The sequence below is a fragment of the Bemisia tabaci genome, chromosome 5 (assembly GCF_918797505.1).
Source record: "Bemisia tabaci chromosome 5, PGI_BMITA_v3".
Lineage (NCBI taxonomy): Eukaryota > Metazoa > Arthropoda > Insecta > Hemiptera > Aleyrodidae > Bemisia > Bemisia tabaci.
Window position 1 is genome coordinate 9,133,975 of NC_092797.1, and position 23,900 is coordinate 9,157,874.

The window sequence follows — 23,900 nt, forward strand, 5'->3', positions numbered from 1 at the left end:
CGTTTGTTTGGTTCGGCAGCCCTGAGTGACGGTTACTGGACTTTGGACAGATTCAAATTTTAAATTTTCCTGGAATGGAGTGCTCTCTTATTTACGGCTTTCAGTGATTTTGCCTTATTTGAATGATATCATTTTTCTTCATTCTATGCGTTAATGTATCTGTAGTTGCCGAATGACAAGCAGCCACCAGTCAGGAATCACGAATTAGTTGGAAGCTTTCGTTTTGTAAGTAATGTTAGTATGGATGAATCAACCAAGTTTTTTGTAATTCCCTTTCTCCTTTGCATTATCACATTCTAAGTATAGGATTGGCGAGGTGTAGGATGCACCATCGAGGCACAGAACTAACTAATCCTTACATTCCAACCTTTGAGAGACAAATGGGAAAGCAAACCGCAGCACACTAAGCTTTCAATCCAGTGCATGGGTTCAGCGGGTTGTCACAGAGTATGCTAGTGATAATGGATTTTCTCTGCGCTTCTTTATCTTCATCTGGATTTATTCGTTCCTTTCCTGTCTCTTTTCTATACATCTTCCTCCTTCCTGATTCTAGCCTTCCGTTTCCTTTCCTCCTCCTCCTGTAAGACCTATCTGTTGACTCGCTTCCTAGTTATGTGATCCCTGAGGGTAATGGTTAGGCAGCATTGTATCATTCAAGGGCTTTTTTCTTATTGCGGAACAGGGTGGATTGTAGTGGAGCGCACTGGATCGGAATCCTGAGCGATTCAGACCCATCGAAAGTGTTCCTAGTGATAAAAAAGTCCAAACTTGGAATATGGTTTGATTCCTAATTATTGTTTTGATTTGTTGGGGACGGCAAGTTCCTTGCATTAGGTTAGGATCACATTGGATCGCGAGCTCGCCCCACCCCGGAAGAGGGATCCAGCGTTCCACCCTGATCCACTTGGAACGCTTGGATCACGGCTGGCTGAGGAATGGAATAAAAAAATACCGATGTTCATCGCGATCCACCGCGTTCCACTGCGATGCGCATTAAAAAGAAGCCTGTAAAAGACCAAATGATCCTTTGACAATGGTTGTATACCTTGTTGGTGACTGTAACTACTTCATGTTGAATACCAAGGTCTGTGGGGCAATCCTTGACCAGAAATGTTAACTTTAAACAATGCACCCCTCTTTCCTTTCTCGTAGTAGAGTGGAATCAAAAAAGGGTCTAGCAATAGGGGATGAAGAAGTCTTGTGAGGTCTCCAAGAACTAAAACTGCTTCATGCACAAGCCAAGAGATTCCAATAATTTCTGGCTAAAGGTTGGAAGCATCCATTCCTAAAGGAGAATTTTAACTCGCGTGAAAAGGTTTTTGAAATCGCATTCCCCCAAATGCAAATTTTAGTCCTTACCCAGTGGACCTACTCAGCACAGCACAGTGATCGTCTGCTTTGTTTTTTTTTTCAGATCAAGATGGCAAAAGCATCATTCAATGAGCCAAATCCAACTTTTAACATCGCTGGTTGGCACGATGTTCCTAATTTAAGCAACATAGAGCGTAAGAATTTAGAAAATGTTCTAGAAGAAGACGATCAAAATTCCATACAAATATATTTACGTCTTAGGCCAAGCTCTAAAGAAGAATCAAATGTAAGTATCTATCTTTAGTTACACATTGTTCTGTACTACAAATGGACGGAGTTAAACAGAAAGGAACCAAGCCACATCGGGATCGAACCGAGAAAAAGAGGTTTAAAGTTTGGCTCCTGCATAAGACTCGATGTAAAAGATTAAGTTCAAGTTCAATTTCTGCAAAATTTGCTCCAACAAAAACTTTGAATTTTTGGCGATAGATAGTAGAGCAGTGGTTGAGTTCAATACCATTCATAACTCAATTTTTTCCAAAATGTGGGATGGTTCCTTTCTGTTTAATTCAGTCCAAATGAACAATATATCTTCTCTCATTCATTCTCCATTCTCTCATTGCATCAACTTCCCCCTTCAAAGTTTCATCTTTGTTTAGTTTCTCTAGTCCTTCTATATCAGTTATACAGTCTCATTTATGATGATGAGTGCAACCCCAATAAGATTAAATAAGTAAATAGAGCTAAGTACATTATTCCCATCAACACTTTCACTCATCAGTCCTGCCGTCCAAATGCAGGGTACAACTTGTAGGATGGTGTCTATAGGGGATAATAATTAAGGATTTACTTCTGTTTATATATGGAATGAATGAGTTATCTTGTTTTTTTTTAAAAAATTTCTTTTATTTTTTTATTTTTATCATTATTTTTATTTTATTTTTTACCATGCTGTTGGTCAGGATTTTTCAATATTTCAGCAAGTTCATCTTCACTCGGAATTGCAATCTTTCTTCAGGATATATACAGATCTGGAGAACTGGGAATTTTATCAGTTCAGGGAAATTAGTAAAAAGTCGGGGAATTTTATGAAAACGACTTGAATTCTGAAAAATCGTGAAACTTTTAAACTGAAACAATGTATGCGCAGTCCTCACATTCAAACTGTACCTCAGTCTGGTTAGGGGTTCAATATGCTGAGTTGGAATCTCGAAAGTGAACAGAAGAGTAAGTCAGTTTCAATGAAGAATTGCAGTTATATTTCATCAAATGATTTATACCTGAAGGAAAAAAGATCACGTTTTTGGCATTAGCAGTAAAATTACCTAAGTAATCCAAAAAATTGTTCATTCTCAGTTCTACACTTGCATATTGTTTGTATGAAAAGTCAGGGAATTTTGACCATTTGGTTCAGAAAATACCTGGAAAAGTCAAAATTTCTGTGTGCTCAGCCTGTAGCCACCCTATTCTTTTAATTTATCAATATCAAATTTTTAAATGTAGTTATGTTACTTAGCTTCGGTCTCATTATTAGCTTTATAAACAAACGTTCACTGTAATCATTACATACCCTGAAAATCTCCCTCTCTCAAATTGAAAGTTGGAAGATACATTAATTTATTCAGCGCAGACTCTACTCCTTATGAAAACATATAAATATGAAAGACCCTCTTCAATGCACATTCTGTCATACATTGGAGCAGAATGGCAAGAACTTGTGACAAAATTTTTAACAGTTACTCACTTTGTACCCACAGTTAGCCTTGCCTCAAAGCTTCTCATGTATATCTATTTTCTCTTTTGAAAATTGAGTAAAATGTTATGTTGGCCTTTTTGGACCGTATTTATCTGTATTTTTTTTTTCTAATTCTACAGGAAGAAAATTTTAGACTGATAGACTCCAAAACTATTGAGGTAAAACCGCCGCCAGACTCCTGCATTTCAAAGTCAAACCGCACAGGCAGCTCAGATGAAATAAGGTAAGGAAATTTGCTTTGCGCACTCCCCTAAAGTTTCAAGTAAAAAATCTCAAGGGGATCTTATGTAGCTGAATGCTGAGAATATAGAAATTTGATAACAATGTACGGTTCGTTTCAGAGGGAGGTAAATGAAATTGTGTTGCCCACTCAAAATTCCTTCGGGTTCTTGAAGTAGGATGCTTACACAGTCATTTAAGCCTAAAATGAAAATATTCTGTCGAGCTCTTCGAAAATAAAATCGATTTTTGTGTTTTTGGCGCTAAAATGGCCTTCAAAGACGATCGATGATTCAATTCCAATGGGTTGTGCATATGTAAAATGGTACATGTGTGATGGATTCTACATATTTTTGGACCAGGAATCGATTGAGCAGGGTCCTGAATCGGTCCGAAGCTTCATTGACCGAAAAATGGGCCTTTTTTGGATTTTAGGGGTGTTTTGGGCCCGTTTTCCTCCAATTTTGGCGTGAAAAAACCTGTGCCATCATGGGTAATGATTAACGGGTCATTTCGGGCGGACCATAGTATGTACTTGGTCCCGAGACACTCCGGGGCTTCCGGAGTGATACAGGGTTTTCGGAGATACAGGGGATCAAAGTCCCCGATTTTCACTCAATTCTGCAGGTATTTTAATGTTCAATTCCGACTATAAATTGTTTTCTGATTTAGATATCGAAGCGCATTTTGCGGTGGTTGATTCAGCTCGTGTGGTGGATTTTTCTACATATTTCACAAACCCTCACTTAGCTTTTTTTTTTGGGGGGGGGGGGTGTCTTTTTCTGTACAGGGTGTGCACAAGGTGTGGGTACTTGTTAATACCTCGAGAACGGTGGCAGATGTTTACTTACGGTTTGGAGGAAACTTCCTTGAATTAAAGTAGGTACATTTTTGGTGAAGGGTTATGACCCCCCTCGCCCCCTCAAGGGCTGAGAATACAGGGCAATTTTTGATTCTAGAATGGGAACCCCCATCGTGTGATACCTCGTTAGAAAGAACTTAAAAAAAGACAATTACTCGCGTTAATTGCAGGTTGCCATCTATCACCGTCATAAAATGGCGGCTGCATCAAGTTCAAAATAGCGGAAAATAGATATCTTGATCGTTAAGCGGTGGATTTTGATGAAACTCAGTAACCAGGGGTATTTTTTTCAGGAAAAGTACGAATCTGACATCAGAATGCAAAAAATATTACGATGTTTTAAAATTGGCAGGCTTTCAAATGACGGTCATATCGATATTTTCGAGAAGTTGAACCCACCACCCACCTCCCGGGGGGCGAGGGAGTCATAACCCTTCACCAAAAATGTACCTACTTTAATTCAAGGAAGTTTCCTCCAAACCGTAAGTCAATATCTGCCACCGTTCTCGAGGTATTAACAAGTACCCACACCTTGTGCACACCCTGTACAGAAAAAGACACCCCCCCCCCCCCAAAAAAAAAGCTAAGTAGGGTTTGTGAAATATGTAGAAAAATCCACCACACGAGCTGAATCAACCACCGCAAAATGCGCTTCGATATCTAAATCAGAAAACAATTTATAGTCGGAATTGAACATTAAAATACCTGCAGAATTGAGTGAAAATCGGGGACTTTGATCCCCTGTATCTCCGAAAACCCTGTATCACTCCGGAAGCCCCGGAGTGTCTCGGGACCAAGTACATACTATGGTCCGCCCGAAATGACCCGTTAATCATTACCCATGATGGCACAGGTTTTTTCACGCCAAAATTGGAGGAAAACGGGCCCAAAACACCCCTAAAATCCAAAAAAAGGCCCATTTTTCGGTCAATGAAGCTTCGGACCGATTCAGGACCCTGCTCAATCGATTCCTGGTCCAAAAATATGTAGAATCCATCACACATGTACCATTTTACATATGCACAACCCATCGGAATTGAATCATCGATCGTCTTTGAAGGCCATTTTAGCGCCAAAAACACAAAAATCGATTTTATTTTCGAAGAGCTCGACAGAATATTTTCATTTTAGGCTTAAATGACTGTGTAAGCATCCTACTTCAAGAACCCGAAGGAATTTTGAGTGGGCAACACAATTTCATTTACCTCCCTCTGAAATGAACCGTGAATGGATTGCCCTAAAATTCAGCCGTTTAATATCTAAAAAATTTAGTGTGAAAATAGGTAAAAATTGTTATCAAAAATAGCAATTTTGTATCAATCATAGCAATTGAATAACACTGAAATATTTAAAAATTGGACAGTGGAATCAATTTCAACTGAAATGGGTCAATATTATACTATTTGTATTTCAGGGGTAAGAGAAAATTACAATTAATGTAGGTAAGTTACACAGTGATGAATTTATCATTACTGTGAAATCAATGAATACTTCATTTATCACCAAAAATCCTGATTTTTTACTTCATGAGATGACATATTAACAATAGTCCTCAAATGGCACAGTAACAGTAATTCGTTGAGTAATGCCAAAATCTACAGAAGCAGACTACGTTTGTAGGCAGGACCCACACCAGTAGCCAAAGAATCCTTAAGGAAGAATGCTGAAAGCTGAAAATTTAAATATTCGATTTTTAAATTAATTTTCCTTAGTCCACATCATTCGGCTCCTCAAAAATTTCTCAGCAACAAACAAAGTAGTCTTGCCTGTCTTTCCAAGCAATCATGAAATGAAAGAAGATTTAATGATGAAAATGACAAATACTGAGTCCAACCTAAACAAAAACACAATTTTTATCATACCTACCTAAATTACATATTTTTTTTTTTTTTTTTTGAAAGCACCGGAAGAGATTTGATAAATACTTTTATAAATACTTTAAGAAAAAAAAAATTACTCATGTGCGCTCATATATGCTAGCATATACACCAGCACCAGAGCTACCACCAGAGCTTGTGTGAGTGCTTTTCCCACCTTTTTTCAGAAAAACAAATCTGTATATGGAACAAGAATTACATTTTCTTTCAATCATTGTTTGTTTTACTTTTAGGTACATTTTTTCTCAAGTATTCAAACCATGCACAAGCCAGAAAATTCTATTCAACTCTTGTGTCTTAAATCCAGTTCATAAATTTATTGATGGCAAGAGTTGTCTGCTCTTCTCCTATGGAACAACAAATGCTGGAAAAACCCACACCATACACGGTAAGGAACCCATGAATTCTGTACTTCTCACTTGTCCTAAATTCAATGAACTGTCTTTTATGTTAACTAGATTGCACTCTCCATTCTTCAATGGGATTTTTTCAATTGGCCCTTCATCAATATCTTAAAATTGAATCCCACAATATGACTTTTCCATATGATTTTGGGCTCTGCAATCCCCCCCCCCCCCCCCCTCCAATGGCTCTGGAGAAAATAACACGATAATTGCTCGCTGAACCCCCTTTGTAATGAACTGTATGATTTAATTCAATAAAAACAAATAAGTCAGAATTTTAAAACTGTGAGTTGTTATCTCTTAATTTTACCAAATTCTGAAGTTCATCCTTTTATCCAAACTGTTTGATCAACTGCCATCTTACTTATCTTACCTTAATACACAAAGTGTAAAGCTTATATCTGAAAAAAAAATATTGTTGATGTTTAAGTGTGATCTCGGATATTTACTTGTATGCTTTCCTCAGATTTTCAGTACAGATTTGTATATCAACTCTCTCCTTTGTCTCAGTATTGAATATCCAATTGACTTCTGCTTTTAACAGGCTCAAAAAAAGATCCAGGCATCATCCCACGTGTTCTGAGCATATTATTTAAGAGCATCAAACGAAAACAGTGCAATGAAATTCAGGGGATTCAGTTCAGGCCAGAGTATGGTAATTCAATTAGAGAATTAAAAGAAGACGAAATCAGAGAGCAAATCGCCCTAAAAGAAAAACTTCTCAATTTGCCCAATGATTCAAGTGGGGTAAGTTTATGAATGGATAATTTTCTGTTTCATCAATAAAACTGCAGTTGCAACAACAGGCTGATTATTAAAATTTTGTGCTCGTCAACTAAACTAGACAAGACTGAAGTAAGACGGTGCTTTGTGATTGTTCGAGTCCCTTTTCTGCGCTTGTCGAGCTCTCTTTTTTGTTTCTCACAAGGCTGGACACATAACTGGTTTTCACTCACCAAGGAGATGCATTTAGTGTGTCGATTAACTGGACCAAGACAGGCATAAAAAAGAGTGCAGACAAGGGACTCCACCAATCACACAATGCTTTCACCATTATTCCAGCAACTCCTTCCTGTCTTGTCTCCTCCAGTCAATATGTACTTTATTCTAAAATCTGCTCGCTGGCTCTGGAGTGATTTTTTAAAAGAAAATTGTCTAAAATTTTCAGGTCATGCTTGAAATTGAAAGCTTTGTAATACCGTTATTTTTCCTCCAAATGTAAATTACAGCCCTCTAGTTCTGTTGCTCAGTTTGTTCAGTATTGTGGTAAAACTGTTGAATGATAAAAACTTTTCCTCTGGAAGACTAACAAATTGATGGTTTGTGCGCTCTAGAATGGAGATGTTGCATGTGTGAGGGATTTGTGATTTGACTATTGAGTCTTATTAGGTAAAAGTTTGCAAGAAAGACGATGGTGCCACTGGTTTTCTCTGAAATCAACTCCCAAGCTCAAAAAAAGCTCTCAAGTTGAAGCCAAAATGGAGGGGATATCCCTTGCTATCCTGAGAGTCCACCTCTACATCAAGACAAACTCCCCATGCAAAGATAGGGAGCAAATACATTAGCAGTGATGCCGTGTTTTCAGTTTTAGAGTCCCCAATTAAAGTGGCAGTCCTGTCAAGGTATTTGCTCCCTATCTTTGCATGGAGAGTTTGTCTTGATGTAGAGGTGGACTCTCAGGATAGCGTGGGGATATCCCCTTCATTTTAGCCTCAACTTGAGAGCTTTTTTTGAGCTTGGGAGTTGATTTCAGAGAAAACCAGTGGCACCATCGTGTTTCTCGCCAACTTTTACAAAAGAATCAACAGTCAAATTGCAAATTCCTCACACATGCAACATCTCCATTGTACTCCAACTGTTAAGGTCTCATTTGAATTGATCAGTGGTCCAAGAACTACTAGATTGTAAGATTGCAATCCAGCGGCTATCCTGCCCTTTTTTGAGAAAGCAGGCAAGGATGAGAAATTTCTTGTGAGAGCAGTCATGCCCCCCCCCCCCCTCATTTTCTACCCTAATTTTCCTTTTCAGTTCTCAGAAATAGGAAGTGGTGGTGATTCTTTCAAAAGAAATTGAGTAGCGCATTGGTGCATCAATATTAGAGAAGAAATTAGCTAAGTGTGCTGCTTTTTTTGGGAGTAAAACCTTTAGCAATATTTTGTTAAAGTGGAATCTGTCCTACGTACCGAGCTCTTTCACCAAGAAGATATTTTTGTAAAAGCAAACTTGATTTAAGGACCGAGTCAAACTGTTTTCTGGACTAGTGGAATGTATTCATTAAATTAACTTCATTCATTCTAATTTTTCAGACGGACCTTTTTCAGTCTGCCATGACTCACCAAACCGAAAATTCCTCATTTGCGCACATCTCTCAAGGTATTCATCTTAATTTAACTTCTATTTAATGTTAAAATGTTCTTGTAACTAAGAACATAAGCAGCTAAATGTTTCAGACCTGGCAAGTTTGGTGTAAAAATTAACTGATACAATTTAAAATCTATTGAAAACCCCAATGCCAAACTGACAAGATGCAAATACGAAGACTATACTTAGCATTTTTGAACAAGGTTTCCAAACTTCACAACTGCTGGTTGTGCCTTTTCGAAGTGTCAATACTAGGTTGATCAAGTAAAGTCTGGTTTGAGAGCGTATTTCAAATGCTCATTATATTTTCAATGGTTAGTTGGAAGCGGATGATTCATGTTTAAGAGCATATTTCATTTGTCCTGTTTAGTAAAAGTATTTTGAAAACCTTTAATTATAGCCTAAATTATCCTTAAGCAGACTCACTAATTACTTTGATCAATGAAATAAATTTTTTGCTTTTATCCTTGCTTTCATTTAAGGGCCAAGTGTAGAAAGAAAATATTATTAATAGATACTTGTTACAGCTATCAGCAGAAGTCAATATGTTAGCGTTGAATATTTAAAGAGGAACAAGTAGCAACAAATTTGTTCGAAATTAGGATGTCTATCAATCAACATTGGCCTTCAAGATCTTGTCTCACAAATGTAACTTAATATTTTAAGAATCAACAATTTTAAGCTATTCAACACTTTCTTTTTTTTTTCAACTTCTTAACTTCCTCTCAATCCAAGGATTTTAGTGACCTAGCAAACACAAAGACTTAAATTTGACGGAATTGGACCCTGTTAACACTGGTCAGTGTCCAACTGAGGTATCACTTAAGTTCCAGTCTTTTTTCACAATATTTAACAAATTTAACCCAAATCTCAATGTTGTCAACTACATCTGTTTAATCCTTCTATCTCGGTAAGAAGTATTTGTCGTGAGAAAGAATATCGACGGTGAAACTCCCGAACGGCATATCTCGTTTGCGGTATTTTGAAATCTCCGCTCGTATTTTATTTTCATGATGGAGAAAATAATGAACTTAATTTCTTGAAGTTTTCACAGAATTCTCTTTGCTCAAAGAAGAAAAATCACATTAGTTTTTAGAAATTCGCTGTCTGGTAGTTCTCCATCTAAAAAATGAAATATGATAGGAAGTCTGCAACATCGCAAATGCGGTATGGGGGTTTCTTTGTTGATATGAGACAAGAAGGTATACGGCAACCTCCTTTGTGTGCTTTTTATCTATGCTAACCTCGACATCTAATCTAGTATTCCATCTCTGAGTATGTTTTCATTTCTCAACTTATCTCTTCCTTATGTTGCACAGCCCCTAGCGAATTCAGTCAGATGGAAGAGCTCATCGATGAAGAAACTGTGTCTGTGGAAAATCAAGGAAATGTTCTCTATTCTGTTTGGGTATCATTCCTGGAAGTCTACAACGAACAAGTGTATGATCTACTAGTACCACAGTCATCATCAGATAAGCGAGTCCCTCTGAAAGTTGCGACAGATAATAGCCGTAATGTATTTGTCAAAGGTATATTACAGTTTTTTTATAGTCTGCCATAGGCTAACATTAAGTAATTTTTGATGGAGGATTGAGTCCTTGGGTGCCTCAAGTCCTCGCCCTGCCTGCTTGTCAGTTTCCTGCGAATTTTTAACCACCATCAGGTGTGTAAAAATAAACACCACCTTTGAAATCTGCTGTCTCTCCCTCCCTTCCCCTTCCATTTTTTGTTAGGGCTTCGGCCTCTAAAGTTCCTTCCTAAATTTGTCCCTATTTAAGTATCCTTCCATTATGATGGAAACAGCATCTGGGTTCAGCGATACTGTATCCTTTTCGCAGCATTTCTACGATTACTCAACAATCTCCACTCTGAAGAGGTGCCCCGAACATGAACTATCCAAATCAGAATAGTATAATGCTCACAATACATTTGAGACCACCTCTGAGGTGTACTGTATAGGACATATCGACTAAAGTACCTGCGAACGGCCCCTTCAACTTTGTTTGTTTAGAAGGGTCACTTGTTTTACTTTTCAATGGTCTCTTTCTACTGCCAACGTAAGTGGGCCGAGGATACTGTAACTGCTATTTACTTTATTCATTATTACATTTTTAGAGTGCGTCATTTGTATATTAATTTTTTGGCAGAGGAACTGATTGTCATCATGACCATGTGCAGAAAAAAAGTAAAATTTTCGAAAAACTGTAACTAACCGGTCCGCTTAACCCAACCTCCCGAGTTGGGGTTTAAATTAAGTCTTTAATGTAATTTTAAGTCGCCAATGAAAGCCTATAAATCAGTGGAGGTAGAACGTAAACAATTTGGAAGGCTTGAAAACCTATAAAAATCCAGGAGTATAATCCAAGTATTAAAAAATTGATCATGAATAAAATTTGACCCGACAGTCTTCAAAATAAAAGGCAAGCTTGTTGACCACTCACCCATGAAGAGCTATTCTCATTCATGAATATAACGGTAACGGTTCATTTATTTTTTCCACTCTGTTAGCAGAATATTCTGTTTAAACCGAAGCTATAAAGTTTTCTTTCTTCTGTCCAAATAGCAGAAATTTTGAAACACCGCATTGGAAATACGCGGTTTTGGATTTTGGCCATCGATATGTCAGTAGTACATTTGACAACAGAGTGTTCTTGGACAGGGCCACTATAATCCTGTTTGCACCTTCAATTGATTTTTTTCTTACCCTGTTCTCGGATCTTTGTTTTGCAGGTTTGAACCATGTCCATGTCACATCTGGCATTGAAGCGTATAAAGTTTTACTTGTCGGAAAGAATAACTTGCAAGTAGCTAGCACTAATCTAAACAGATCATCGAGCAGGAGTCACTGTGTTTTCTCAATTAAATTAATTAAACGCGATAATGAACCTGCACCATCTGAAGCAATACTTAGCAGGTAATCCATTACTTCCTTTTAAGTGAATGGCAATTTTTAAGTTGTATTTAAATAAACTGATTTGAGCAGAATTTGCAGAACTGAATCTAATTTTGTCTAATTTTCTTTGTGTTTTATTTTTTTGATAGTAAATTAAATAACATATTGCCCAGAAGTTTTCTGTGAATTTCTGCAAAAGAGTAAAGATAATACTGGCGTTGATGAAAAAGCAAACATTCAAATGACATGTAAAGGCGTAGTGGTTGGGGAGATAGCCTAACTCGCGATGAGACTAGAAAGCACTAAGGTGGCGATCACCGGCAAGTACGCATGTATGCAACACTGACCCCTCGCTGGCCGCTAGGCCGCCGCTATATAGTAATGCCCAAAAGATGTAACCCTGGCGCGGCACGCGCCAACCAAAGCACCTATCTGCGATCACCTCGGAAATACGCGATCTCTCACGTATGTCCGAGGTGCTCCTAACAGAGGCGTACTCTCAAGGTAGAGTACGTCTCTGCTACACGCCCCCTCCCTAAGAAAAAAAAGAAAAAAAAAAAAACTAAACGGTAGGCGGTGCACTGAACCCCAAAATTTTGAAGATACGTCACCCCATGCATACTTCTCGGTGGTCAGAACCCTTGCATTACTGTATTCAGATACTTAAAAGTAGGTTACAAAATTTCAATAGTCCCCCCCATAATATTGATATTTACATTTTCCCCAAACTAATAACTAATTTACAAAAAAAAACTGATGCATCCGCTCCCCCTGAGTGAACTGCCGAACGCGAGCAGCCGCCAACTGTCGGTTGTCCGAGCGCCTTGCCGTTACTCCAGAATCGCCATCCGTCCAGTCCCTTGTGCGTGGTTTGCCGATGACCCTCGTCCGTTACGCCGCAGGAAAGGTTCCCAAGAAAAGTAGGTTGCCGAGATTGAGCGAAGAACGCCCAAAAGTCGCCCCCACCACACCAACCATGAAGAGGCTTCTGACGCTGACATCTCCCAGGTTGACAGAAAATGTCCGCTGCCATGATTGAGGGAAGAACGTCCAAAAGCTGCGCCCTCCGTCCATGTAGACCTGCAGAGTCTTCCTGCTTGACAGCCCGAGAAGAGAATGAAAGTTGTTCTCGCAGTAGCTCCAGATTAGAGAATCCTGCACTGCCATAGGCCCTCTGGATGACACCATCCTAGGGACGTAGACCAGCAGCCAGTCTGAGAGACGATGTTGATGCTCCAGGAATAGCTCCAGACCGGAAAACTAGCCTAGTCCTGAGGCTCCACGATCAGTCAGACCACGAGATGGGACCCAACGGCCGGGACGGGTAAACAGACAGCTCCACAACACTGCGCAACTGAGTGGGTGAACGGTCCGGTTCTCGCACCCGGAACTAGACATCTGAACGATTCCTTCTGCGCCAGCGCCCCCAACCGACTGCTGCATCATCCTGGATCCCCATTGCCACTCAAGGGAATTGAAGCACCTCAAAATATAAGTTTCTGAAATGAACAAATATATACATTACAAAATACATTTTTACTATTCAAAAAAAAAAAAAAGAAAAACTGAGAAGAGGTCCTAATTTAAAAAGTCTCAGGAAAGTAGGATTCCAAAAAAAAAAACAGAATAAAAGATACATAATAAATGGAATCTAAGAATAAATAATCTGCATACTTGCACTCTAAAGGAGTGTGGTACATTGTGTTTTTGATGTTTGATGTTTTCTAGCCTCTTTTTCTTTAAACTCAACCCATCCGAATATTCTCCTATTTATACAATTTTTAGTCCTAATTAATTGTTTTTTTTATATACAGCTAAATCCCCCCATTCCCTGGTCTCTTGGGAAGGAGGGGAGGGGGTCGAAACTCGACGCCATCCACCACCGCCATTTTGTATCAGACAAAACAGACGGAAAAACTGTCCATCCTTTTATGACAGTAAAAAGATGAATAAAAACTGGTAAAAAAAAAGTAGGCAAGAATAAAATAATCGAAACTATCGTCCTGCAGACGGACTCCCAATAGTCGCGGATGTAGCCCTTCTTAATTTAAATGCTAAAATAATCACTGCTACTACAGCTATACCCATGACTATTGCGAGGCCGCTCAGGTGAACTTGAACGGGAATACGAGGTTCCGATTTTCGCATATCGGACAAGCGATCCAGAAAGGCGTTTAGTTGCAAATCTCCTTTAACTTGTCTCGCATAGTCCTGAATGCTCGAGGCCAACGTTCCTCTCTCCTCCTCTTCTCTCAGCGCTTCCTCTTCATTGCGGGAGAGCAATTCAGTACCGTCGACCGAAGGGATCAAAGGGTCGTTCCAAATCCCACCCATTTCACGGGTGAACTTCGCTCCTCCGAGCAACATGAGTTCATCTGAACTCACGGTGCACTCCTTCACACCACGCAGGACTCCTGCTCCTGACAACTCTCGAAACTCGTGGCCCGTGCCGCACTTAATCCCCACTTTCGTCGGTTTGTCTACTGAGAAAACCCACTCGCTATTAATCTTTTCAAAGAAACTCGACTGCCCGATCAGTACCTTTTTTTTGCAACAGCTAGAGTTCCTAGAACTAAATAAAGAAAATTCACATGTATTAACAGAACTCGAAATTAAAGGAAACTCAGCAGGACATACAGTAATATTTACAGATTTTTTACAAGAGTTAACCGCCTGATAACCAAGAACAGTATAAACTTTAAAATCCGAGGCTACCAGGAGGAAATTATTTACATCTAGTTTGACGAAAGATCTCAAAATTTTATTATAAATAGGGACCGGGGTTATCTCCCATAGTTGAAAATCTAAACCTACCGTTTTAAGCGGGAGCCCCAGGGTTACCCACAATTCGTTTTGCTTAGTCTGCACAGATACTTCAGCCAGATCATAAAAAATTTGCAATGTTTTCAACGAAACTTTTGACACAAATTTGTACTCTTCCGTAATAGATTTCTCTCCGCGCAGTAAAACTTTTAACAGAAACTTCGGAGACAATAGTTCCGGAGACAAATAACTTTTTAGGGCAGCCTCCAGTCCTGCGCGAAGTTGGGCCCTGTCAAATCTTAATCTACTTACTTCAGTACTCAACTTACGCAAGTGGGTTTCTGTTTTGACCCAGCGTTGGGTGGTGTCAATCTCGTTTTTATTGTTGACGACATCCCGCGCCAGTGAACTTAAAATCTCTGCGTTGCTTACCGCGTTTTTAAGCATGTTCTGGATGACCAATTTTTTGGGGGTTACCTCCATCTCAAGTTCCTCAACTCGCCTTCCCAGCACGGAAAATCCGTTTTCCATCCCTTCTCTATCTTGGTCATCCATCACGCCTGTTATACTTGATAATAATCGTCCAAAGCCGTCGCACAGTGATCGGGTCCGCCGACCTCCAGGAACCAATTCCAAGAGAGCGTTTGTTTCCCCCTCATACTCGGTTAGTTCAGAATGTAACAACTCCAATTCCGTCAGAAAAGTGGTACTATTCTTCTCAGACTTAACTCCCATTAAATACGAGTGTAATTGCTGGAAATCCATTTCTAAATTTTCATCCTGTTTCTGCAGCAGAGTCAAGTTGTATTTTAGTACCACCGAGTAAGAAGTGGATGTATATGCAACCGGCCCCCATTTTTGAAAAAACACCCCAGACGACAGCTGGTCCACTCTCACCCCTTGGGAAGGGTTCCCTTCAGCGACTATGCTGAGAACTGCAAAAACAAGGAGGGCTGGGAAACTCATGTCCTCGAGTTGTTGGGGTTGAGGAACGAATAAAAAACTTCACTTGAATATACTTATACACCGAAATACACTTAAACTAACTTCTACCGGGCTTACGAAAAACTTTTTATTCACTTAAACTAACTCCTGCCGGGCTTATGAAAAACTGAAAAACTTAAATTAACTTCTGCCGGGCTTATGGAAAACATACACTTAAACTAACTCCTGCCGGGCTTATGAAAAACTGAAAAACTTAAATTAACTTCTGCCGGGCTTATGGAAAACATACACTTAAACTAACTTCTGCCGGGTTTACGAAAAACTGAAGATAAAAAAAAATGACTCAAAGGAGTAGGGCTCGCGGTACCGGATCGTTTAATTTAAAAGACTTGCTTTTTACCCGGCGCATCTGCCATGTAAAGGCGTAGTGGATGGGGAAATAGCCTAACTCGCGATGAGACTAGAAAGCACTAAGGTGGCGATCACCGGCAAGTACGCATGTATGCAACACTGACCCCTCGCTGGCCGCTAGGCCGCCGCTATATAGTAATGCCCAAAAGATGTAACCCTGGCGCGGCACGCGCCAACCAAAGCACCTATCTGCGATCACCTCGGAAATACGCGATCTCTCACGTATGTCCGAGGTGCTCCTAACAGAGGCGTACTCTCAAGGTAGAGTACGTCTCTGCTACAATTTGTATTTTTGCCTTTTAATTAATGTTAATCGTATGTACTCATTCAATATGTCTTGTCTGGTAGTTGGTTTCAAGAATTTTAGTTTTGTGATTATTTTCCTGTGTGAAATTTTGAGAATAATATGTTGCAAAGTGTTAAAATTCATACCTTATCTAGGGGCCTATTGGTAATAATTTTTGATCTTCTTTTTAAGTTTTTCAATTTGCGACCTGGCGGGTGCTGAACGTCTTGAAAAAACTGGCAACACGGGTAACAGAATGAAAGAGACTCAAAATATCAACACATCTCTCCATGTTCTAGTCCGCTGTTTCAAGACCATGTTGTAAGTAATTATTCTACATTGTAAATTTGTGTATGGTACACGTGTCTTCCAGAAGAAACATTTTGAGACCTAAGGAATCAAAGATTCAACAAGTTTTTCCTGCCTAATAATAAACTCATCCTCACTCATAAATAAATCGATAAATATCCTCTCTTATTTAGAAAATCCGGATTACCATAGTTGGGGAAAACTGGGCAATGTCAGAATCTTGAAAATCCGAATCTAGCTGCTCAAAACCCCCCTAACATTAGGTTAGCAAATGAGATTATATATTAGTCGTCTTCCTGACAAAAGGATGTAATTACACTTTGAGATGAATCTGTTGTCCATATAACTCAATGCTTTCTCGGGCTCATCTCCAAGTGTAGTTATGCTTTTTTGTCTGCCAAGTAACGTATTGTCAGAGTGGGTTTGCAGGTAGGGAAAGTGGGAGAACAGGGAGTGACACTGCTGTATAAGCAGGCCTTTCGCGATTTTGGTGAAATTTTTTATCTGAAGTTGGCAGTTGTCAGTGCAAGGTAAGAGTGGTGGCCTGTACAGTAGAACTATACTTCCTGTTTAGTAGAACATGCCAAATGTGAGTGGAGGAGATGCATTCCATGTCCATTCAAAAACTTGTATGCAACTGTTTCCCCATAGCTGCTGTTGCTAGCTGTGTATTCCAGGTTGTGAGAAACCACTCCACATGGGAACATTTTGCCCATGTTTGCTGTTTTACAGGAAACTCTTTCTTGCAGGAACATCAATCCCGCTCGTGCCAACTCAGAAAATGGTAGGAATCAAATTTTTTAAAGTATTAAAAGTATTGTCTCTAATTATTGTTATTTTGACTTATACCATCAATAAAATTTACTTATCACCATTAAGGAAACACCAAGAGGTTTGAAATGAAAGAATCATGAAATAGCAGTTGAACTTCTATAGACTTTGTGGTACAAAAAATTGCTTTGCACCCCAATTCTCTTGCTTTGTATGTGTACATATTTCTAATCAGGGTTTTTTTTCTTCCTAGGGAGAATCAGTCACGCCCTCATAAACCAGAAATTGTTCCTTATCGTGAGTCAAAACTGACACAACTATTTCATCGTCAGCTCTGCGGGAAATTCCATGAAGATGTTATAATGATTGTAAATGTGAATCCATCACCCAAACTGTTTGAAGAAACAGCGTTCGTACTAAAAGCCTCTGCCATTGCCAAGCAGATCACCAGGAAGCCAGTAAGGCCAAAAATTAACAAACGCAAATCGGTGTTTTCAACTTTAGTTTTTGAAAACAAAAATCAAAATACTATCCAATGGGAAGCAGTCGAAGAAGAAAGAGAGGAGGTTGTCACCATTGATTTGGATCGGATCTACGCTGACTTTGAAGCAGAAAAGCAAAAGATCCGTGCTGACTGTGAAGCAGAAAGACTCCGGTCCGTCCAAGCTTTAGACAACATGATTGATGAAATGATGATTGAGCACCAAGAACATATGGATGAAATGCGTGACCGCATGATGCAGGAACGAATCCGGCGGGAACATTTATTCAGAGATCTGATTGCAAACTTAAAGGCAGAATTGGCAGAATTAAGGGGTGATCAAAGCGGAGCGTCAGTTCCATCCACTGGCAGCTCTGATCTAAGAGAGAAGCTACAGGATTCCGAAAAGTTAGAGAGTCTCTTAGAAAAAGCTAATCAGGAGAAAGTTGAACTGAGATCAGAAATCGCCTCCTTGCAAAAGGAGAAAGCAGAGCTCTTAGTAAAATTTGAAAAATCAGAAAGAGAGGCCGAAAAAGCTCTCTCAATAGAAAAAGAACTTAAAAAGAGTGAGCAGAGTATCATTGCGTTGAAAAAACTGTTAGAAGAAGCTCGGCAGGACCTGATAGCGATGGACACAGAAAAGTCTGAACTTGAAGAAGCTTTAGTTAACAAAGACGTATTAGTCAATGAATATGAGACGGAAGTTGAGGACCTGAATAATCTACTCTCGAGTAAATGCGAGATGCTAGAAGCTGCAGAGGCTGAGATTGAACAGAAAGACGCGATGATTCACAAGTTGGAGCAAGAAGTGAAAGGCAAAGATGTCACAATTGAGACTCTGGAGGATACAATAGATGAATTAAAAGAAATGAACCAAATGAATGTATGCAAGCATGATCGGCAGCTCACTGCCATCGAAAAGGAGCGAGATATGGAGAAAGAAAAGCGCGTTGAAATAGAGAGCAAACTTGAGGAGCTACAAAAGGTATTTACACAACTGTGTATTTGTTTAAATTAAGTATGTCTTCAGAGTGTCAGCAGGGTAGGTAAAATAGATGAAGATCATAGAACTTCATGATGAAGACTGAGTAGATTTTCTCCTAATGTTCAAGTTTTCCCAGATTTTTCAAATATTACGAAAGCTTCTAAGCCAATTCCCAAAATTCATGGCAGGCTATGTTCTTGAGCTTTTGACAAGGTTAAAAATACTTTCCAGAATCCTTGATAAGGAGGTGCAGTCGGAATGGGGGAATTTCCATTTTTATTAGGGCTGTGCGAATATGATTTTGTTTATGCTCAATGGATTCGAATATTTTGAAAAAGTTTCCAATCGAATATTTTTACCTATTTTTGACCAAAACCAGCTTCTTTGTTTGTCCAAGTAAAAATCGGATGAATAATTTTTTTTCTTAATATTTACTTATATTTTTTGCCACGAATCAATAGAATGTCACTTCCTTTTTCCGGCATTTACCTTAAGTTTAAGGTGCAAACTTTTCAATATAATCCATTTCATCCAGTTTTACTTTACTTCAATGCTGCTCTCTCACTGACAGTCTAGCAACATTGTAAAGACCGGGGCGCCGCACCGTGGCACCATATTCCTATTCCTGTGTTGCAGCAATGGAATGAAGGAATATTCTTAGCTCCTTTAATTTGAATCTCTGTGTGTCTCCTGCCCTTGCGATTAGCTCATCTTCGATTTGATCACTCTGGAGTAGCGATTAACCGCAAGATTGCATTAAAGTGAATTTTATGCAGAATACCCAGTCTTTTTCCTGAAATATCTGAAATTTTGCCAATATGGTCAAATAGTTAGATTTTTCGAGATTTCTAGTTTTGGGTTCGAACTGAATATCCGCAAAAAATTCAAGTTTAAATATTCAAGATTTTCGAATATTTGCTCAGCCCTAATTTATTATAACAATTTTAAACCATAAATTTGGCAGATCGAAATTTTAAAAATACATTCTTTCAAAAGTATGATTATCGACCCACAAAATTAAACCATCAAAACCTCAGATTCATTTGATGTTTTTGAAGGTTTTTGTGTCTAAATGTTCGCGAGATGCTCCTTGCAGCAGTGGCACCAAATTCTGTATTTTTAGTTTTTTTTGGCACCAACGTCTTCCTTCTCATCGACATTCACAAATTATTCTTCTTCTATATCTTTTGAGTGAAACAGAAATCCATCATAGCCCTCAAAATCAGTTCATGAATTGAAAGTTAGTCATGCAACAAAGTATTAAATTAGAAACGAATCTAATTTTTCATACCTTGTTTCATAGATTGTACAAAGTTTGACTTACAGACCATTTTCCATTTTTTATGTGTATTGATAACGAGCTTCAATTTGCAGGAACATTTGCAGGAATTTAAACGCTTGGAATGTCAAATAGCGGAATTGAAGGGACAGCTGGAGCAGTCGGAAAGTAAGAATAAAAGTAAGCGAACCAACAAGAAAGCAACATCTCAATGGCTTGGTGATGAGTTTAAAGAAAACAATCCAGTTTATGAGGCAAAGACTGAGCCCAGAAGAAAATTAAGGACACGGAATCAAACTAAAATTGAAGATGTAAAATCTCCGAGTCACCGCCGCAGCAGGAGCTCTGGTTCCAGGTTAGTTATATTTATTAGTTAGTTATATTTATTAGTATTAGTTATATTTTATCAAAATTTCTCACGGTCCCTGGACAGTCCGACTCAGTAAGATTTCACTGTACCTAATTTGTTACGGCTAAAAACCCTAAAATGTTATTATCATTAATGATGCTTTCGTTCATTCTAGGGTGCTGCTGAGTCAGACAAACTTGGATAATGGGTCCCCGCTGAAGACTCCTCCTACTCGCAGTATCAGCTGCAACGATCTCGCCAAGAATCTGTCAAAATCTTGTCGAAAAAAACTGTACAATGCCAATGAATTCTTTGACCAGGAAAATGTAATCGCTCCAATCAAAGTAAGAATTTATTTTTGTGCCAATATTATCACTTGTTGAAGCCTTGCTCTTAAATAACTTTGTCCACCCAGTGAAATCCAAAATGCTAAACATCCGGACTAAAGAACTGTTTTCCTACCTCTTTGGTGCCAAGTTAGCTCTCTTTTGCTATATGTTCGCACAGAGACATGCAGTGAAAAATTATTCAAGAGATCGTTAGGTTCTGTGTTAATTTTTCTCATAACTCTGTTTGTAAATTCATTTTTTCTAATTCATCAATTACCTGAAGTTAATTGGAGGTTAAAAGGAAGAATTCCGCTTTTACTGGTCTCCTGAAATTTTTTTTAGTTTATGAAAGCTGAATCTTTCGCAAAATTCTGCCGTTCCAACCATGAGCTGTACAACGAACATACATCATCTTTGAACAAAGAGTAGGCTAAAAACCTTAAGAAGCAATAGGCCTCTAGACAGGGGCAGAGCATTGCGTAACATGTTTTCTCTTTCGAATTTTCATGTGGAAAACAAATCACAAGAGGAAATCTGAATATCAAATCCCAAACAAGATAGAAGTGTTCACAATTATTAACAGGCGAAATTACAAATGATGTCATTCGTATGATCTAAAATAATTTCTGTTTGACCTGCTTAAAGAATACTTGTTATCTCGCTCAGGAGTTTATTCCTGAACTCCCTATTGAGTGAATCGTTTTAACCATAAAAGTTTGAAGAGTAAAAATGGGACGTTCTCTTTTAGTTTAAAATCCTTATTCAGTCTTGGAGTCTCAGTCTTGCAATAACAGCGTAGCGACGGCTCGTTTTTATTTTTAATTTTTCTTTTCTGGTTGAAAATGAAATTGTAACTATTTTGAAACGTTCCGGGTTTTGTTTATCCTTTGTTGTTTTTTTGCAGCCGTTTTCTCAAATTAAGTTGTTCTTCTACTATGTGTATTTTGGCTGATTAAGTTGTTTTTTATTCTTATTTAGTGACCTGGTGTCATAGGTAATCAGCCATCTCATTTCTAGTTTAAAAGGAAGTTCTATTTGTTCGGGGCGCAGATTTTTAGTTTAGAATTAGCTCTGTGTATTGCCATCGCATCAGTTTATTGTTAATTTTACCCTTCAGAAGGATGATGTTGAAATAAAGGACCCCGCACACCTCTTATGGTAAGCTGCACCATGAAGAAAACCTAATTTTTTTTATGGCATTCGATTCTCCTCAAGATGCTGATCAAAAGTTAGCATTACTCCAACTTTCTACAATGCACTGTTTTCGCATAAAACGGCCGAGAAGTTTCAATTATTCGGCGACAATGAAGAAAAAGGAACAAAGCATTTGGGAACAGGCCCGATGTGAATAAGGAAAAAACGTAGCGCGTGTCCGTCTTCTTATCTGTACCTGCCGACTCTGGGGCTATCTCCCTCCCGCTCTCGTATGGTTGACGTTCACTGTTTTCCTCTGACTTTCCTGTTCTTATGCTCCTCAAGAATCTGATTTAGATGGTCGAGCGAAACGGCGTGCGGAATCCGAGATAAGACTGCCGGTCGGTGCGGGAGTTCCCTTGATTTTCTTGTTGACACACAGCACTTGAGTGCTGAAATGAGGAATCTTTTTGGCTTTTTATCGCCGAATAATTGAATCTTCTCGGCCGTTTTTTGCGAAAACGGTGCATCGTAGAAAGTTGGCGCAATGATGACTTTTGATCAGCATCTTGAGGAGAATCGAATGCCACAAAAAAAATGAAGGTTTCTTCATGGTGCAGCTTCCCATAAGAGGCGTGCGGGGTCCTTTATGTAAAGTTGTTCAAACTTATCACTAGTCCTGCAGCCTGGTAGTTGAAATTTTTTGTCGGTCGGGACGGCATAGATGACATAGGTTAAAAGGTGTAGTGTGATTGGTCGGCTATGTCTTATTGCTGCTTTGTCGTGCCTATGTCCGGTTGAACTCACGACAAGCTAACGGCACATCTTAAGTTTCCGACAGTATGTCGTCCATTCCACCCGACAAAGCAGCGATAGGACATAGCCGACCAATCTCGCTCTGCCTTCTAACCTATGTCATCTATGTCGTCCCGACAAACAAACAATTTCAACTATCAGGCTACTGTACCTCTAGAAAATTATTCTGTGAAACCTTAAAGTAAACTCATTAGTTTTGTTTCAATTGAAATTGCTAGTAAATTTTCAACCTTATTTTGATTGACAACTTTGAGAAATGACTTATCTGGGGTGTGACTTCTTGGTTTTTTAAAAATATTCCTTCCAAGTGCAAAAATTTACTATTTATTGAGGCAATATCAGCACACAGCTAAATTTAAGGATTCTTCTTTATTCTATCATTTTCTTGCTCTTTTGAAGTAAAGAAACTATTGTTGTTTTACCTCCTTCTCCTTGAATTACCCAGGAAAATACTGCCACAACTTATTTGGTTCTTGTGTTTTTTTTCAGTTCCACTCACCATTGATAAGCTCACCGAAATCAGAACTGAAGAATGTCAAACGTCGTCTTAGAAACCAGCTGAAGTAAGACCATAACCAGGATTAGTCAAGTTTTATTTAAATGAATTTTATAATAGATGCAAGCTCATAATTACTGTCTTTCTATTTCCTCTTTTTTTTAGTATTTATTGAAGTGAGACCATAACCAGGATTCGTCAAATTTTATTTCAAAGAATTTTATAATATGTGCAAGCTCATAATTATTGTCTTATTTTCAGTATTTATTGTTGTAATCAAATTCAAATTATTTACTATGCTTGCAATCAATTTTTTGGTCGTGAACAACAATATAATTTGTTTGTTATTTCATGTGTAGTATTAGGAATAATTTGTTAAGAATAACTTGTAATCATACTGTTTTTAATCTGCGACTTCTTCCTCTCTCAAATTGTTTTTACCTATATTCTATAATTCTATTTTTTTTTTTTTTAACCTATATTTCGAAAGCGGTTGTTGATTATCATGTTCCTCATTTGTGATCTAATTGTAGATTTGTACCTACTGTTTTAAAAAGAGGAAATAAAATAATAATCAACTATTCTAAGTACCTATGTAGTTTTATTCTAATCTAATACTCAAGAAGCAGGTAAATCCACATTTTTTAAATTTTCAGATTATCTCTCGACATCAAGCAGGAATGTATTCATTTTCAATTGAGTTCCAGTCTCCACAATTATTGTGTTGTGCTGCTCACATGTAAAAAGAACATTGGAGTCAGGGAGGTATTGGTGCGCAACTAGGATGTTCAAGTCGAAAAATATGAGCATCCATTGCAATATTCCAAAATCTTTTTTAACGTATTCTTTTCTCTGTTGCATTG

General features: G+C 38.5%; 2 protein-coding genes across 3 annotated transcripts in view; both read left to right on the forward strand.

Annotated features, from left to right (window-relative positions):
* Positions 1–23,900, forward strand: part of LOC109042807 (small ubiquitin-related modifier) — a 112,793-nt gene that overhangs the window by 67,949 nt on the left and 20,944 nt on the right. The window lies entirely within an intron of this gene.
* LOC109042802 (uncharacterized) lies at positions 30–23,627 on the forward strand. Of its 2 annotated transcripts, none has more exons than XM_072300253.1 (13): positions 30–234; positions 1,415–1,597; positions 3,187–3,290; positions 6,259–6,413; positions 6,974–7,176; positions 8,736–8,802; positions 10,110–10,319; positions 11,521–11,704; positions 16,281–16,409; positions 17,422–18,634; positions 20,009–20,268; positions 20,438–20,606; positions 23,031–23,627. In XM_072300253.1, the coding sequence occupies exons 2-13, from the start codon at positions 1,421–1,423 to the stop codon at positions 23,106–23,108; spliced, it is 2,949 nt and encodes a 982-aa protein (XP_072156354.1). In that variant the 5' UTR covers positions 30–234; positions 1,415–1,420; the 3' UTR covers positions 23,109–23,627. The 2 variants fall into 2 exon arrangements, with proteins under 2 accessions (XP_072156354.1, XP_072156353.1); XM_072300252.1 differs by having other exon boundaries at positions 31–225.